General features: G+C 37.1%; 2 protein-coding genes across 11 annotated transcripts in view; one reads left to right on the top strand and one right to left on the bottom strand.

Moving 5' to 3' along the window:
• C3H4orf46 (chromosome 3 C4orf46 homolog) overlaps positions 1-18,311 on the bottom strand; it is an 86,767-nt gene that overhangs the window by 5,756 nt on the left and 62,700 nt on the right. The window contains exons 3-4 of one of the 2 annotated variants that reach the window (XM_058721042.1): positions 10,329-10,450; positions 4,388-4,657 (exon numbers count right to left, since the gene is read on the bottom strand). In XM_058721042.1, the coding sequence (XP_058577025.1) occupies positions 4,568-4,657; positions 10,329-10,450 (212 nt within the window). In that variant the 3' untranslated portion in view covers positions 4,388-4,567. Of the gene's footprint in view, positions 1-4,387; positions 4,658-10,328; positions 10,451-18,311 lie in introns of those variants that run through there. The other variant, XM_058721043.1, reaches the window with a different exon arrangement.
• Positions 1-18,311, top strand: part of RXFP1 (relaxin family peptide receptor 1) — a 136,489-nt gene that overhangs the window by 65,855 nt on the left and 52,323 nt on the right. For 8 of the 9 annotated variants that reach the window (XM_058721037.1, XM_058721035.1, XM_058721036.1 and 5 more), the window contains exon 3: positions 15,764-15,862. In XM_058721037.1, the coding sequence (XP_058577020.1) occupies positions 15,764-15,862 (99 nt within the window). Of the gene's footprint in view, positions 1-15,763; positions 15,863-18,311 lie in introns of those variants that run through there. The other variant, XM_058721038.1, reaches the window with a different exon arrangement.

Below are 18,311 nucleotides of genomic sequence, written 5' to 3'. Positions count from 1 at the left end.
TGGGACTTTTTCATGTACCCTCCATTATCTGTGGATCAGCTTTGTCGTCATGCCTGGGACCTTGGCTGAGATAACCAGAGTGACTCAGCTCTGGCCCTCCAGTAGGCTAAGCTTTCTGCTAGTGGTAGAGACATGGCACCCAGGGGTAACTGGAGGTGTAAAAGGACTCTTGAAGCCTATGCTCAAAAAATGACACACTTGCCCCACATCCTTGTTGAAGGGAGTCACAAGACCAGTCCAGTTTCAAGGGATGAAATTGACTTCTCTTGCTGAGAGGAGCTGCAAAGTCACACTGCAAGGGGGTTGGGCAGAGGGAGGGCAGCCACTGCAACCACTTTTGCAAATTCTACCCCAGTTGGTATTATCATTGCTTTTCCCACAAACGTTGATATTAACTCTCGGTGACTCAGAGATTGCTTTTCCCACAAACATTGATATTAACTCTCGGTGACTCAGAGTCCCCACCTGTGTGACTTTAGGAAGTCCTGTCTGTTAAGCAATTTAAATATTTCTAGGAACAACCATGGTTTGTCTATTTACTTATTGAAACAGCAGCTCATATTTGAAGGAACACTATTTTTCCATATTTTTGTTTTTGTAGTTTTATGTTTATATAAATAGCTGTGTGTGTGTGTGTGTGTGTGTGTGTGTGTGTGTGTGTGTCCTATTGATTATGAGATAGTCAGGAGGTGGGTAAGCTTTCCCCCATTTCCTGAAAATGTAACTATAGTTTATTTGGGCAGGACCAAATAAACTATATTTTATTTGTATATTTGGACCTTAATTATGTTAATTATCCTGCTTAACTATCCTGTTGAATTTTAACAAAGAAAATATACATTAGAGAAAATATTAAGGCCTACATCTTTACTCTTAGAATTTGAATTCTGATGACAAGCAGGGGCTTAACTCTTGTGAAAACAATACCATCAGAACAAAAATCAGGTTAGAGATCCATCATGGTTTCTTCTTTCTTCCACCTCTTTGCCTTTATCTCCCTCCCAATTCCCACCCCCCACCCCCCACCCCCGCTCTCTGTGTATCTGAGGGCCATTCTCTCTTTTTCTGTCTCATTTCCATGTGTCTCCCCACTTCCATTCTGCCTCCCTAACTGTCCTCATCCCTTTTTTCACTGTCTCTCAATTCCCTTTCTACTTCGTGCTTGTCTTTTCCTCTCTTCTTTTCTCTTTCAAACCAAGTCCATCACAGTATTCGTAAATTAGACTTTAGTTATTATTCTGTTCATCCCATTAAGTTTACAAACTGTGTTGTTAATATTTTAATATCATTACTTCCAAAGAAAAAACCCAAGCAGTTGCTTTTAATTTCTATGTAGCACTAAACAGATTCCTGCCCCCACCCCCCTTCTCTACCCTTGGACTGTGTATCTCAGAATAGTGGCTTGTATTTTACAGTCAACAATAATGACTTTTCCTTACCCTCTTTGATTTCTTTTTAAATAGAAACAGAATGGTTGGAAGACTTCTCAACCTGACATCAGAAAGTTCAGGCTCAAATCCTGGAAGTGTCTTTTTCTATCTGTTGATACTTAGACAAGTCATTTCTTTTGGCTCAGTCTCACTTTCCTTATTTGTGAAATTGGAATAATAAATTTGTTGTGAGAATTAAATTAATTGCATGTGTAGAAATGCATACACACACACATAAAACAGGTACTCAATAAATCTGTGTGGATCAGATTATTGACCACTATACTCAGTAGTTACTCTGGAGTTCACATCTTTTTTATTCTATCCCAGGAATAGTTTATATTTGATTGGACTTCAAACCAGGGAAATCCTGGTTTGTATGCATGTAGGGAAGGGTGAAGCAAGTTGAGTCAAAGTACTATAAGCAATCTGTTCCAAAGGTTTTGCAAAATGGTTATCTTAGGGACCCCTGATGTGAGCAGGGAGTGGTGTGCACCACCAGCATTCATAAAAATAAAATAGGTCACAGATGAAATAAGTCAAGTTCCAGCTATAGGTGTACATGGCATATGAAAGTAAACAGCATTTTGTTTAATCAAAAATACTAATTATTAAAAATGCAGGTGACTTGAATAGCAATTAATATTAAAATATTTATTAGACAAAAAAGATTCTGTTTATTAAGCAAAAAAATATTCTGTTTAATGCTATTTAAAAATTTTTTTAATGTTCATTTATTTTTGAGAGAGAGAGCCAGAGGGGGAGGGGCAGAGAGAGAGAGAGACAGAGTCACAGAATCCAAAGCAGGCTCCAGGCTCTGAGCTGTCAGCACAGAGCCCAACGCGGGGCTCAAACCCACAAGCTGTGAGATCATGACCTGAGCCGAAGTCAGACATTCAACTGACTGAGCCACCCAGGTGCCCCTGCTTAATGCTATTTGAAAGCTCCTTTACTCACCATTGTCAACATCAAAAAAATAAAAAACCCAAGTCCAGTTTTGGAAATATGGGCAAAATCATAATCTATTCTTATGAAAACATGTCTATGTAACAAATACTATCTTAAACTATTCCTGGACTTCTTAATGTCAGAAAAAAAGTACTCTCCTGAAATTTATCCAGGCCAGCAGATCTTCCACTGTAGTTCTGGACCAAAGCCATCAGCATTAGCCACAAAGCTACTAGGAGTGTAGGTTCTCAGTCCCCATCCCAACCCGACTGAATCAGAAACTCTGCCGGTGGCTCAGCAATGTTTCTGAAAGCTCTTCAAGTCACCCCACACATTACATTTCGAGAACCACTGACCTAGACCCAAGTGAGTGGAAAACAAGGAATGCAGGTGAGATAGTAGCAAGAGTAGAAATAAACTAGAGTCAAACTCTCAATATGGTATGCAGACTTACTAACTTGCTAACTCCATTATCATTATTACCAATTTGTTAGCTTTTATAAGAAACATTGGCACTGTATTGGTTGCAGTCATCTAGAAATTAAAAAAAGAAGAATTTAAGTTGAACTCTGGTCAAAACCTCAGCAATGGTAAGTTGACATGTTGCTGCGTCCATGCATGTACAGGTTGGAACATCCCAGGAAGGAAAACAGAATTTTATCATCACCTTTAGGGTCTAGGTGACAAAAATTATGAAATGCAGTTATTTCCTCTTGCTTCTTATTACTGAATTTCCTTCACTGGCTGTGAATTGTTTTCTTTCTTTTTTTTTTTTTTTTTTAATTTTAGAGTATCTACATAATTTGCGCTCCCCTGGCTGTTCATTTTTTAAGACATTCATGTTTACATTCTGTTTAATGCTAATTAAATTAGGTCAGAAAGTTGGTTCTTTTCAGAATATGTAAACTTCATGCATATTTGAATAAGCAGCATTAAATATATTTACAATCACATAAAATATAGTATCTTAACATATGAATAAAAGAAAAATCCACAGGTAAAAATCACTTTTAGATGCTCATTTATAAGTTAATAATGTATTGCCAAATAAAAAATCTTTCTGTAATGGAAGGGAGGAGACTTTTCCTTAATTAGAATTTTTAAGATACACCCTAAAAAATACCTCCAAGCTGTTACCATTGACACCAGTAATAATTATTAAAGTGGAAAAGTACGTCAAATCAAAATAGTAGCTATAAAATTTAGCAGAGTCACCCCCAAAATGAAACACCATTAAATAAATTAAACTGACTCCCCATATATCGAACTATAATATGAACTAAATATATTTAGGGAGAAAAATGTGACTTTTGTATTATCACAAGCATTTTAAACAAGCACTCCTATTTGCTTATTGAGTTCCCACTTTTCTTTACAAAAATAATTTCTCTATAATGGAATAGTTTACTGAATACAAAAATAAAATATCTCAGTATAAAAAGTATAACACATCTACTCACTGAACATTTTTCAGTGACACAAGGCAAGCAAAAGCAATAGATTTGAAGTTTTCCATTGAATTCATAAGAATCCCTTTCTTTCTAAAATATTTGGGCAATACAGAATTTATAGACATACATATATCAAAATTGGTTACACCATTTTTATAATAACTTTGATCCTTACTGATAAACTTCAATATGAAATATATATTTTTCCCCTGAAAAATTTGATACAATTCCCATACAATTTCCATACGTGTTTGCTGTGTATCCTAACCCACTTTTCATCTCTACTCAGAACTATCTATGCAATCAAACAGACTAGAGACCCAAAAGAGTCTCAAAGAGTCCTTAGAGTAGTACTTGGTATCACAATGGCAAACCAAAAGAAAAGGGACCTTTTGCTTTTTCAGCTAAAACTCTTAGATACCTGGATGAATATATCTGGGTAAATACCAAAGGAATCAGATTACAAAAATGTTAGGACCCTCATTCAGAAATCACTTATGTCCATTTTAAACTGAGCGTAACTCAGTAGTAAACATGAAATATTAAAGTAGTGTCAAATTCGCAGATACTATGGCATTTATTCACTACCTCTAGATTTTTATTTAAAAGGAACTCCGCATTTCCAGATTAGAATTTGTTAGCATTTCCTCTGTGTTATAAATGGATGGTTGTACAGAGAGGGCTCCCCTTTGAAGTTACACCAACCCAACTTCATCCCCCAGTTGGAGCCAAGTTGAGTTACTCTATCATGAAGACCTGAGTTCTGATGCCGTCCCTCTGTAGACTCTTTCTCTGAACACTCCTCACTTTAGCAGAGGAAAAGGATGTCTACAGGAAAAAAGATGAAGACTTTTGTTATTCCGTTTCCATGTTAGTTTTTCTATAATCCACAGGGGAAATAGAAATCTCTTCTAATACATTTTGGGTAGTGTAGTAGGTTAGTATCTGCTAAAAAGGTATGTCCACCTCAAACCTCAGAATGTGACCTTATTTGGAAATAATGTCTTTGCAGATGTAATGAAGTAAAGAGTTTCTGGTTTCCCCCAGATTCTGCTGTCTAGGGAAATGGGAGGACAAGAAGACCCTTCTACTCTCCCTCTCTGGTCCAACTGTCTTGTGCAGACTGGGAATAGCAAAGCTCGTTCTTCTGTTATGTTTTTCCAAATTTCAGTGCTCAAATATAGGCCTTTGAAAATCAAATACTAAGAATTTGATTCCTTTTGTTATCTGCAAGCTTCTGTGTCATCCTTTCTCCAAAACAACAAAAGCGGAAAACTTTAGCTGCCTGCTCTAGGAAAAAGGACAGAGAATGAGAAAACTTCAAGGGAAGAAAAACTTTGTTAATATCCCAAAATATTTTTCTGCACTTACTAATCTATAAGAATTAGATAAACAGTATTTATTTATGAGTGTGATGGTGATATGTATTTTTAAATATAATTTTTAAATTTTTAAGTGGGCCTGCATTGAAAACTCTGGAATACCAAATATTCCTTCGTTTCCTAAATACAGTTTTTTATACAACGGTCAGAATGATGGGAAAGGCAGGCAGTTTGATGCAGAACTTAGCTCTTCGCATTTTAGAATATTCCATTAAAGTTAGCGGTCTGCCTTTTTCAAGGTTAAAAACACAAAAGGAAAAGTGACATGGGTCATAAATATGTATTAATACACAACCATGCATTGTCTGTTCAAAAATATGTGGTTTTCTATTTCTTATTCTCAAAAGAGCACTGGAAATACCTAAGGAACTGAAACTTTCACTTTTCTCTACACACAAACCTCATTTTATTTTTTTTTAAGTTTTTATTTAAATTCCAGTTAGTTATCATACAGTGTAATATTAGTTTCAGGTGTAGAATTTAGTGATTCAACACATACATACAATACAACACTTACATTCAACACATACATACATACTTACCTTGCATACAATACCTGGTGCTCATCACAAGTGTTCCTTAATCCCCATCACCTCTTTAACCCATCCCCCACTTACCTCCCCTCTGGTAACCATCAGTTTGTTCTCTACATTTAAGAGTCTGTTTCTTGGTTTGCTTCTCTCTCTTGTTTCCCTTTGCTGGACAAACCTCATTTTAACCTCAAGCTTGTTTATCAAACAATGCTTAAACAATGTTTGGGTTAACTTCTGAAAGACTTTCATCCCAGAACACTTCCTACTTGATAGGCCACAAAAGGTAGTTTCTTCGGTGGCCTTAATTTTCTTTAAATATGCCCAGGATAATGTCACACCCTTTAATTTCTTCAGAGCTGCCTCCAAAGGTATTAGGAGCCTACAAAGAAGCTAATACTTTCTGTCCAGCAAACTACTATTGTCGTTCAAATTCAAGGAGATCCCACACAGTTAGTTGGATGAATTGTTCTGCCTGGCCAGTCCACATCCAAAGGTTTATTCTAATGGCCCAGGGCACCTTTACTCTGGGGATCATTCCTTTCTGAGAAAAAGATACTCCCAAGAATGGGTGCTGAGGTGAGTAAATGTCTCAGAATCAGGAATGCTCCACTTTACATAAACCCAAACTTTATAAATCATCTGTTCATTCATTAGTCAATAAACATGCATACTTTGTAACCCATAAGGTTTATGCCTTCATTTTAATAATAAAAAAAATAAAGGAGATCATTTGACACAGCATCATTACATCATCCTTTGTTTTGGCCTCCTCTCTGTCAGAGACACAAGTCCCTTAACCTTGGATTATTCCAAACCCAAACATCAGGGGTGCCCAGGAATGGCTGTTGAAAATTGATGGGAACTTTTGGGAATCCTGCTCTGAGAACTAGAGGCAGCAGCCTCCCCTGAGGGCTGGCGAGAGGTGCTGCAGTTCTGAGCTCCACCTCCAGAAATGCTGATCTCCTAGGTAGTTTTGGAGCCCAGAAATCTGCATTTTTAACAAACATGGCAGATGAACATACTTGTTAACGTTTTGAAATGATTCACTTCCCAATGCACAGACAATATTATTACCCTGTTTAGAACACCTGGAAAGTGGTTAATTAGTGTAGAGCAGTTGTTTTCAAAGGCATCAGATCAGGCTTGTAAAAACCTAGATTGCTCCTCCCTCCTCCCCCCATCTACAGTTTCTGATTCAATGTCTCTGGAGTAAGACTCGAGAATTTGCTTTTGTTTGAAGTGCCCAAGTGATGCTAATGCTGCTAGTCCTGGATCTACACTTTGAAAACCAAGTGATCGAGACAGACTCTTTCTTGTGCAAATGAGAAAACAAACACTTTCCAAAATGTATGGCATCTTATAACAAGAATTAAACAAAATTAAAAATACCTCTTTTTAAAAAAATTTTTTAACGTTTATCTTATTTACTTTGAAAAAGAAATAGAGCAAGCAGGGGAGAGGCAGAGATAGAGGGAAAGAGAAAATCCCAAGCAGGCTCGGTGCAGTCAGGACAGAGCCCCACAGGGGCTCGAACTCATAAACTATGAGATCATGACCTAAGCTGAAATCAAAAGTCAGACACTTAACTGACTGAGCCACCCAGATGCCCCTAAAGATATTTCTTTAATGCCTGTGTTCTCTTTCATCATATTAGCATGCATTATTAATCCTAAGTGGAGATATAGGATGCAGCATTTCCAAATGTATTTCACCACAGAGCTCTCTCCTCAAGGAGAATCCTGGGAAACTATTTGAGGAAAGGCCAATATAGCACCATAACAAATTAGTGCATTTTAAGAAACTTGGACCTTTCCCATTCCCATCCAGACCTCATCCCTTGAACCACCCCTACCCCTATACCTCTGCCCCAGTGCCAGAAGAATCTGAGAGCATGGGAGGGGCAGGTACATTGTCCAGAATACAAATCATTGTGTAATCCACTTTTCCATAAAACTAAAATTATAACGGGTACCTGGCAGGCTTGGTCGGTGGAGCGCGTGACTCTTAATCTCAGTGTTGTAAATTCAAGCCCTACATTTGGGTGTAGAGATTACTTAAAAATAAATTCTTTAAAAAAACAAAATTATAACAAATACTTGATGCAAGTGAAATGATGTTTTAGTATTTCATATACTTCATATACTTTAGAGGAGCTAGTAAGAGCCATATTTTAAATATATTTAAAGTAGCTTTGTAGTCACTGAAGTATATAAAAAATGCATAGGTTTATAAGATTATTTCCTACTATACTGCCATAAGGAGATAAAATGCATATACAAATAAGTAGAGTATGAAGCAGATTACAGTAAGCATAATAAGAAAGATATAAGCAATTTAAGTAAATTATAAGTAATTATATAAATAAATATATATACATATGTAAATTAAGGACCACTTGCAATCTTATTGGAGTGTTTGAGCTACTCATTATTAACAATCAACAACTTTGCTAAAGAAAAGAAGTATGCCTCTTCTGATGGACAAGATTTTTGTGTGACTAAATTAGCTGTGCTCTACTGCAGTGGGAGAAGGGCTCCAGCTAACTAGGGTGAATTTCATAACGCAGTTCTCCCAAAACTTGTTCTAAGACTCACATGGGACACCAGTGGAAACTATGGATTCCTAGACCCCTTACTAACCAAACAAATCAGAATCTACAGTAGAAGATCCTGGAAAACTGTGTTTTTGATAAGTGCTCCAGTTCCCAAATTTTATTGTAGAATAAGAGAGACTGGGTTTTCTCTGAGGAGTCTTTGAGGGTAGAGCCTCATTCATCATTTATTCATTCACTCACTCAGTTAGCAAATATGTACTGAGCTCATGTGGCATGCACCACCAGATTTTTCTTCATCTGTGTCATTAATTTTTATTTACATTGTTAAATAACAAATATTCAACTGAATAAACTGATCAAATTGGCTTTATGTAAGGATTCATGAATCAAGCAGCATCCAATATAGCAGGTAGAAAGAAGTTCTGTTGAGCTGCAGAAAAGGAAAAGTTTCTAAAGACAGAGGAGGAAAAAAAAAAAGGAAATAATTAACCAAGAATGCATTGTTTTAGGCAAGGTTGCCCTACTAAGAGAAACAGAGGGGGTTTGTCAGTGGATTATCTCCTAGTGCTGACCAGGAAATTTCAAATTGACTGGTTAAAGGTCACATTCCTGGGGAGTTAAGACTACAATTAGGTTAGGTATTAAGTCTTGCTTTGCTGATTTGGGGATTAGCACAAGTGACATTATTTGGAGTCTGCTGTCTCCTTTTTAACAATAGTATCATTCCATCATTTTTTAGCTAGAAAAAATTCTTTTTCAATAAACATTTATATTGTTAATCAACACTATTATTCACTCAGCAATACATAAGGAAATGATACGCCCTAACACAATGGTCTTCTAGTAAAGTGCTCATTATATGACCTTATGATGCACACAAAAAAAACCAGACAACCAAACTTTAGTGGGATCATTACCAAAGTATGAAAAACCATTCTGCTCACTGCCCCAAACATCCTTAAGAATGAAGGATTTAAGGGGCGCCTGGGTGGCTCAGTTGGTTAAGCGGCCGACTTCGGCTCAGGTCATGATCTCATGGTCAGTGAGTTCAAGCCCCGCGTCGGGCTCTATGCTGACAGCTCAGAGCCTGGAGCCTGTTTCAGATTCTGTGTCTCCCTCTCTCTGACCCTCCCCCCGTTCATGCTCTGTCTCTCTCTGTCTCAAAAATAAACGTTAAAAAAAAATTTTTTTAATTTAAAAAAAATTTAAAAAAAAAAGAATGAAGGATTTAAAATATAGAAACACATATTCCAAAAGCTGTTTTCTTAAAAATGCTAACTTTCCAACTTTGCAATTTTGGCTATAATTCCTATGTTCTATATTCCTGCCTTCTGGTGGGGGGAAGTAATGAGTGGGAAGAAGCAAATGCTTTGGGAAGGCAGAAAGAAAGGTAAAAACTAATTCCTAAAAAGCTTGTGTGTTTGAAGATGTTGCTGTTTAAAAAGAGATTGTCCCAAAAGAGATATGCTCTATCTAGGGAAGTATGAGCAGGTTTGTCTTGCTTCTTTCTGCATTCTAAAAGTACCCACATCTATACTAATGTCACATCTCTTTCCTTTTTTTTTTTTTGACTCTGTGTGTGTGTGTGTGTGTGTGTGTGTGTGTGTGTGTATGTTGTGTTGAGGTACAATAAGGTAGAAAAAGAGAAAAAAGGAGTAGGATTAAGAAAATGAAAAGAGAAGCAGCATAAATAACTACACATGTCAATTTGTTGGACTAAATCATTGCAACCAAGGCCACAGAGTGAACCTCTTAAAATAGAGAGCAATGGTGAGGGACAAAGTATTAGCACAGGGTGCCGAGCCCATGATTTTAAGCACTGAACTATCAGTTAATGGTAAAAAATGTGGCAAATTGAAATAGTTCAGTTGTAAAAATTCAGTTCCATACAGGGCCTGCTAAAGAACCAGAGTGAAAGAAAATCAACATCTACTGGCACTCACCCCATCCCTGATCTCATAAATTTCCCAGCAGCAGTGAAACACTAACCATAGAAACAGCCCTGTGTTTCTGGAATGCTGTCACCTCACCTCATTTCCATTGCTGTTTTCTGAGGTCTGGGTGGATATGTCAGGAACATGAACATGAACATGAACGTGGGGAAGGGGGTGTCCTCCTCCTCCTCCTACAAAGCCAACAAGGTGCTGGCAGCCTGAAAGGAGAAATTCTTCAGACCTTTGCAAACCACTTCTGCCTTTGCTCTCTAGATACACAACAAGCTTGTTTATAAAAATAATCAGTGCCTCAACATATCCAGAGCCAAAGGACTTATCTTACATGTCTTATTTATAACATGTAAATGTATAAAAAATCATAGCATAAATCTATAAAAAAAATTATTTTTTAAATTAATGTTTTAGTAATACTTTAATGATTTACAATGTTTTCATTGATTCCATAAGTAGCAATAGTGATGAACTTAAATTCCAGTTAATAACTATATCTGGTTGTTATTTAAATGAATTTTTGGGGATGCCTGGGTGGCTCAGTTGGTTAAGCGTCTGACTCCAGCTCAGGTCACCATCTTATGGTTAGTAAGTTCGAGCCCTGCATTGGGCTCTGTGCTGTAAGCTCAGAGCCTGGAGGCTGCTTCGGATTCTGTGTCTCCCTCTCTCTCTGCCCTACCCCTTCTCACACTCTGTCTCTCAAAAATAAGTAAATGTTAAAAAAAATTAATAAATGAATTTTTGTATAATTCACACAATTCTGATATAAGAGCCTCAATAATGGAAATGAAATAGACAACAGGAAAATAAGCAATAAATAGTATTAGCTAAATATTTAAAGCCAATGTCACACAAAAGCTGAAATTCTGTAGGTAGAATATGTATTGATAAATCATCTATTTGGCCTAGGAAAGAAAAATTTTAATTATTTTATTATTTTAAGTCTTTAGTAAATTTTGATAATCTGTTTCACTTAAACATCTTAGAAGCAGTTTTTCCATCTGTAAATGAAGTGACAATAGTGACCAAATAGAATTATGAAGATAAAATAAAGTACCTAGTACAATGTAGTAGGTATTTGCTAAACACAAGTTCTCTCAGAGCTAAGTGCTAATATTCAGTTTCTCTGTTAAAATGGGAGAATTAAAACCTCTCACAGAATCCTCCTTTCTTATATCTAAAGATACGAACCAAGTTTTTTAAAGTAAAACCTTGCCAAAAAATCAACAAACACAGCCAAACCAGGAAAGGGGGAAAGCCAATGCCGTAAACCAAAACCGGACAGCCAAGGAAACAAATAGGTAATTCTGAGCCCAGAAGAATAGATCATTTTGTAAGGCTCTTAAACCTATCCCTAGAACTCATACTGGAGATGCAGAAAAATGTTGGAAAATGTCATCATTTCTGTAGCGAGACCACAAAATTAAACTACACCGAAGCTCATAGTTTCAGAAAAAATGCACTGCTTTGTTCTCACACTTGAGATTCCACCTGGGCTCCCAAAATGCTATAAATGTCCAACCACACTTAAACCATATTTTAATCCAATAATTCAAAAGGTCTCTGTATCTATCAGGGTTTAATGGAAAAACCAGAACCCATTCTAGGTATGTTAAACAGAATTTAGATACAAAATTCCTGGTAAGGCTGGAAGAGTGGGCGTCAGCAAGGCTCCCATTGGTGCCATTGAATCCAAGAACACATCAACATAGCTGCAATCCAAAGACTGAGACAGTGACTACCCCAATCACTGCTGATCCTGCTGTCCCTATCACTAGCACAACTGCCTCTTCACACCCACAGAGCTGGTAATACTCGAATTGTCATGCTGCTGCCATAAGTGCCTCTTAACACAGTGTCTCTGTTTTAGACATAGCAGCAGGAAAATGATCTCTGCCTTTCTTCTATCAACCAAAATATGTGTGAGTGCACATGATCCTGGCTGTAAAGAAGATGTGAAATGTTGTGAGCTTTGCAGTCTCTACTTTCCAGGAACACACCAATGAAGGGGGAGTTGAACAGAGGTTGAGCAAGCCAATCTACAGTATCCACCATAGGTCCATTTCAGCTCTACAATACATGGGCCATGTCCCTCATAATCCACCCCTTTGGTGACTCAATGCCCATAAGTGTTTGCCTCTTGACTTTATTTAGTCTAAGGCAACAATGAGTCTTGATACCCGTCAACAATCTGGCAAACTACTGCTTGAGCCAGCACACTGAATCCAGAAACCTGTATTAATTAGCTGTGCTCAAAGTTATAGTCCCTCCTCCTAGTATAGTATACTTAGAAATTGTTCCCAAACAATTCCCTTGAGTTTCTGCTTATTTAAAATAGCAAAATCTTTTGATATGTAGATCTTCTTTTTCTGAGTCCAACTTGTGCTTGGCTTCTTGGGTGTGTTAGGATCTGACTCTAGTTATAACAGTCTGGGAAGCAGAAAAGAATACTCAAAATGTGGGGCCTGAAGAGACCTCAAAAGTTATTTACCTCAAATAAAGTAACTAGCACGTCTCCAACAGACTACAACCAACCTTATGGGACAGGGAGGGGAGATGTTTTTGCTGACAGGAAAGGTTCCATGGGATGGGGATTCAAAGTATTTAAATTCAACTCAATGTACTCAAATGTCCCATTATAATTTGCAGGGCTTCTCTCCTTCCAAATCAGAGTCTTAATGTTCACTTAAAAGAGATAGCAAAACATGAATTCAGCTTATGCTGTAACCTTTGTAATCCACTGGATCAGAGTCTGTCAGATTTGAGGTTACATCAATCCTGAGATCACAAGAGATAAAAGATTATCTTAGAGTGATCATGGAAGCTCAGTAGTTCTCTGAACTTTTTCATAGTGATAAGATTGAACCTAAACCCTGGGCTTATCATTTTCTAGCTTTAATCTCCCCAGGACATCTCCATAGCTATCTTATTCTACAACTCTAGAAATTTCTCATTTTCATTCTAATGATTTACCATAGCAACTACTGTGCCAGAGTGTAGCCTTCTAAGAGGCACATCATAAGGAAGCCATAAGTGATCATTGAAGTCACTTCTTTGTCACAGTGTGACATAAACTTTGAGAGTCCCATTTTCTAATAGTAACAGTATTGCCATTATCTTCAACACCAACCAGTTCAAATCATCAATCTAATGTTTCCATCCTTGAGAGCATTATCTGCAATCCCTTCTAGAAGGAAGAAACAGAAACCACTCTCGTTTGGGGGGGGGGACTTAAGAAAAAGCAGATTTCATGCTAGGAAGAAGGTGTTTACAGAATCACTGTTAAGGCTATAGAAGCAAGAATCAGGAGTGGAGAACAAATCACCATAATTGCAAGCCCAAGATCAAGAAGTACTAGTGACATTCTGTCACTGTCACTAGTACTGCTAATAATCTCTTTACTTGTGAAACTGAACCCTGAGACTGGTTGCAGTAGCTGCCCCAACTCCCACAATATACCCACAAGACTGGTATCTATAAACTTCCGATCTCACATGCGTGCATTCAAATGGAAGAACTTATCTGTAACAAGAACCCTAGTTGCTAAAGGTATGGAAAACATAGATTTGAGCTACCAACTTCTAAAGAATAAGAAAGCATTCTAAACCCAGTATAGAACAAAGGAGGAACAAACTGCACAAAATCGACCACAGACTCAATAGCTTGTAGTCTCTATTTGGCTGTATAACCTCAGTCTTTCCAATTTCCTCCCATTCTTCCTGTTTCTCTAAGATACCATCCTCATGGTGTCAGAGGCTGGGGAGGCACCTTGAACTGATACCTGGGTATTCAGTGGATGGTATTTTCTGTTTCTAGGATGTTGTTCCTGGCCACCTAGTTACTGGTACCCATCTGGGGTCTCATGCTGAAGAGTGTGGTTGGTAAACTTGAGGGCCATCACTTATCTCCCTCTGAACTGAGATCTCATTATATTATTTTGCTACTTCTATTTTGAAATCTTCTGTAATAGACAAGTTTTAAAACTAAAGAGGCATGCTAAAGGAAGAATATTTTAAACACAATGTTTAAATAAACTTGTATTCGATTTTTCACTTTTAGTGGGATTTCTAAAAGCAAGACAAATTTTACAAGTATAAATAGCATTTATGCTAGACTTAATACTAATTTATAAAAACAGGAAAATTTTGGGGTGGCTGGGTGGCTCAGTCAGTTAAGCCTCTGACTCTTGGCTTCAGCTCAAGTCATGATCTCATGGTTTGTGAGTTTCCACCCTGCATCAGGCTCCATGCTGACAGTGCAGAGCCTGCCTGGGATTCTCTGTCTCCCTCTCTCTCTGCCCCTCTTCTGCTCTGTCTCTCAAAATAACTAAACTTTAAAAAATTTTTAAAAAAACAAGAAACTTTTATAGGTTTTGTCATCTTCTCATATGTTTATGCATCCTTAAAGAGTCTTGGCATCATTCTGAAAAAATTTTAAAACCTCTGGAAAGAATCTCTGGAAGGCTTGTACCATCTGCAAAGATGTCCAGAGAAGTTGCTCCTACACCCCCATGCAAAGTCCATTCTATCACATAATTGGCTTCCTTGTCTCTTATGTTTAGTATTAACTAAAAGGTCATAAGGAATTTTGTACGGTAAAATTATTTCTTTGGTTTTCTCCCCAAGGAAGGACTTTTATAATTTTTATGTTTTTTAATTTTGTTTATTGTTTATTTATTTTTGAGAGAGACAGAACATGAGCAGGGAAGGGGAAGAGAGAGAGGGAGGCACAGAATCTGAAGCAGGCTCCAGGCTCTGAACTGTTAGCACAGAGCACGACACGGGGCTCTGAACTCATGAACCATGAGATCATGACCTGGGCCAAAGTCAGACGCTTTACCAACTGAGCCACCCAGGCGCCCCAATTTTTATGGTTTTTTAAATGATACAAGAGCTTAATATAAAAATCAGAAAATATAAATGAGAAAATATGTAAGCACTCAGAAGATAATTCCTGTTAAAACCATCCATGACACCATGGTGCCCTTTAAAAGAGAGAACGAACGAACGAACGAACGAACGAACGAACGAACGAACAAAAGAAAGAAAGAAAGAAAGAAAGAAAGAAAGAAAGAAAGAAAGGGAAAGAAAAAAGTAAGCAACGTGATCATGCTGGTCAGGTTCTTTTTTTCTTTAACAGTCATGATCATCTATCCATGTTAATACATCTCCAATATCAGTTTAAATGATAGAAGAGAAAATCATAATTAATATGCTAGGAACAGTATGCTGTGTTTCAGTACTTAAGAAAGCACTGTTTCTTAAAATGTGGTTCAAACACTACTTGCCAAAGAATCACCCACAGTGCCCATAGTGGAGATGTGGGGACCCATCTCAGACATGTGAAATCAGGACCTCTAGGTGGGGGCCCAGAAATTTCCATTTCTCAACAAGCTCCCAGATGATGCTTGTCTCTCTTGTGACAATCACCTGTTTATTTTAAAGAGAGGACCTATTTTTCCCAACACACCAGAGTATTTCTGTTTTCTTGAATTTTCTGCTTTCTGATTTTTATTTTAGGAGACAACAATGGATGGCCTATACAATTTGACAAATACTTTGCCAGTTACTACAAAATGACTTCCTTGTATCACTTTGAGACACGAACATCTGAATGCCGTAAGTAATCAGAGGGATTGAGTCTCCTTTTCCATGAGTTCATAATAAGATGTCATGTTTTTAAAAGTTGGATCCAACATATTTTTTAAAAGGTTAATTATAGTTTTCTAACCACAAACTCTATCAGACATGTAGCCTTAATTTGAGAATTCTATTCAAAAGTGACTCAGGGATCCCAAGTAAAAAAAACAATACATTATGCCAGATACTGTTATGAACAAAATTAATGTCTGTCAGTCAGGGTTGCTATTATATGTCCCTTTTTCACAATCACTATAGACTCTGATACAAAGGGAACTGTAGAAACAGAAGGGCAGAGAAGCTGTTTGGATTTTAATGTTTGCAAGTGAAAAAGCTTCTGGGGTCTAAACTACTTTAGAAATACAAAAAAGTCTCATTAATACAAGAGCTATTAATACAAGAGCTATAACCTGCTATGTTTAGTCGCATACTGAAAACTTCCAACACACAGGAGGGGCTATGGGAGGGTATGACCTTAGGACGGACTCTGCAATATTTTAGAACATGAAGATCTTGTCAATTTTTCCTTTTAAATAATTTGTGTTTATTCTGATAAATTATGCAAATGTAAATTTGTGCCAGGGAGTTACAATTTGATCTTAGCTCTGCAAAACCTTGGTTAAATAGTTGGGGGTGGGAGTGGAGAGAATCCTTTACTATATTATTTCCTTTATGTTCTATTACAAGTTGTAAAGTATAGTTTTTTTGTTAAGGTTTAATATTTTTTTGTCTTCAGCATTCAGATGAGAATAATAAAAAACTACTACGAACAGTCCCCAGTTTAAGGACCATACTTCTATCCTGCCAATCCACAGATTACAAGCAATCTATCTCAGTGTAACATTTTCTCCTTGTACAGAAACCAAATTACTCGATCGTTGAAAAGCTAAAACTTTTTGAGAATGAAAAAGGTAACAGGTATAATTTAACTGCTAATAGAATAAAAACAAAAAACAAACAAAAAAAACTAATGAATTATGCCATGTTATCTCAAAACATGGATTTTATTTTTTTGTTTTATTGTATAGCCTTTCCTGAGTCTATAGACTCAGAGGCTACCAGCATTAACTTGCTGGTGCATTACTTATCTTTTTTATTTTAACATAGTTGAAATATCCTGTATAAACCATTTGTATCATATTTTCACTTAGCATTTTGACATAATCAGGTATCCATGCTATTATAAGCTCTTTTTGAATATACTATATATTTTTAAGTGTTATAATTTGCTTACTCATTCTTTGATTGTTGGATATTTTGGTGTTATTTTTTTTTCATTTTTCCCTATTACAGGTAACCCTGTAATCAACGTATATGAATTATTTTAACTCTGTCAATATAAACAGAAAAAACACACTGGAAGTAATGCTAATTTCACTCCCTCCATTTTAACCCTTCCTAGTCTCACTCTCAGAACCTTCATCTTCTTTCCCGACCCACACCCTTCCTTCCCCACAACACTCATGTTAGACATGGCTGTAACTTGGAGACAGAATCCATTTTCAGAGATCCATAGCCAAAATGGTTACTTACAACCATAAAACTGTTTAAAAGTTCTTGGCGGAGACTGTTTACAAAAAACACAAAACCTAAGTTATGATTTTGATCTCTTGTAATCCTATAAAATAGTCTGCAGAGTTATTTGGGAGGAGTGGTAGAACACCTGTCATCCCATAGCTGAGCAAAGGGAAGTTTAGTAGGTCAAAGTCATCTACCACCTTTGTCATGGAAATCTCTAGTTTGCATTAAGACACTTTTCCACTCTCTGGAGGCTTTACAGTAAAGGTCAAAAACTGGAAGCCTACAAGCAGAAAATTCTCATAGAAAGTTTTCTTTGTTCTGTGATGTTTTAAAATATTTTAAGTTGGCTATTATCATTTTTTAAAATAGGTACATAAGTACCTATGTATGACATTGTATTTCTGGCTTCTTTGAGAAAGTTGGTTGACTTGGCTACACATGTTCTTATCCTAATATGGCAACAGTTAGGAGAAGCTGTTCCACTGGGACATCTGGACAATGCCTACACCTATTTTGCCAGTCCCCTGGACATAAGAGTCTGTTACCTCTACCATACAGGTTAGGGTTTCAAAGTAAACGTAGAGGGAAAACACTCCTCAATGTTCTCATTAATCAACATTCCTATTGTACTATTGAGCTATACGAACACATCATTGAAAGTCTAACAGACATTAGAACTATGAGGTCACATCTTTAAGACCATCACTACAGCCCCACAAGATGGCCAAAGGGATACATTCAACTCTTCCTCTTCCCAATGGCAGCAGTGAGAATAGAATGGCTGGCTATGCATTAAAAAAGTTCACTCCCAGGGGGCCTGGGTGGCTCAGTTGGCTCAATGTCTAACTTTGGCTCAGGTCATGATTTCACAGCTCAGGTCATGATCTCACGGTTGGTGGGTTCAAAC

The sequence above is a fragment of the Neofelis nebulosa genome, chromosome 3 (assembly GCF_028018385.1).
Source record: "Neofelis nebulosa isolate mNeoNeb1 chromosome 3, mNeoNeb1.pri, whole genome shotgun sequence".
Classification (NCBI taxonomy): Eukaryota; Metazoa; Chordata; class Mammalia; order Carnivora; family Felidae; genus Neofelis; species Neofelis nebulosa.
Note: the sequence above shows the minus strand (reverse complement) of the source record. Positions and strands in the feature narration are given on the sequence as shown.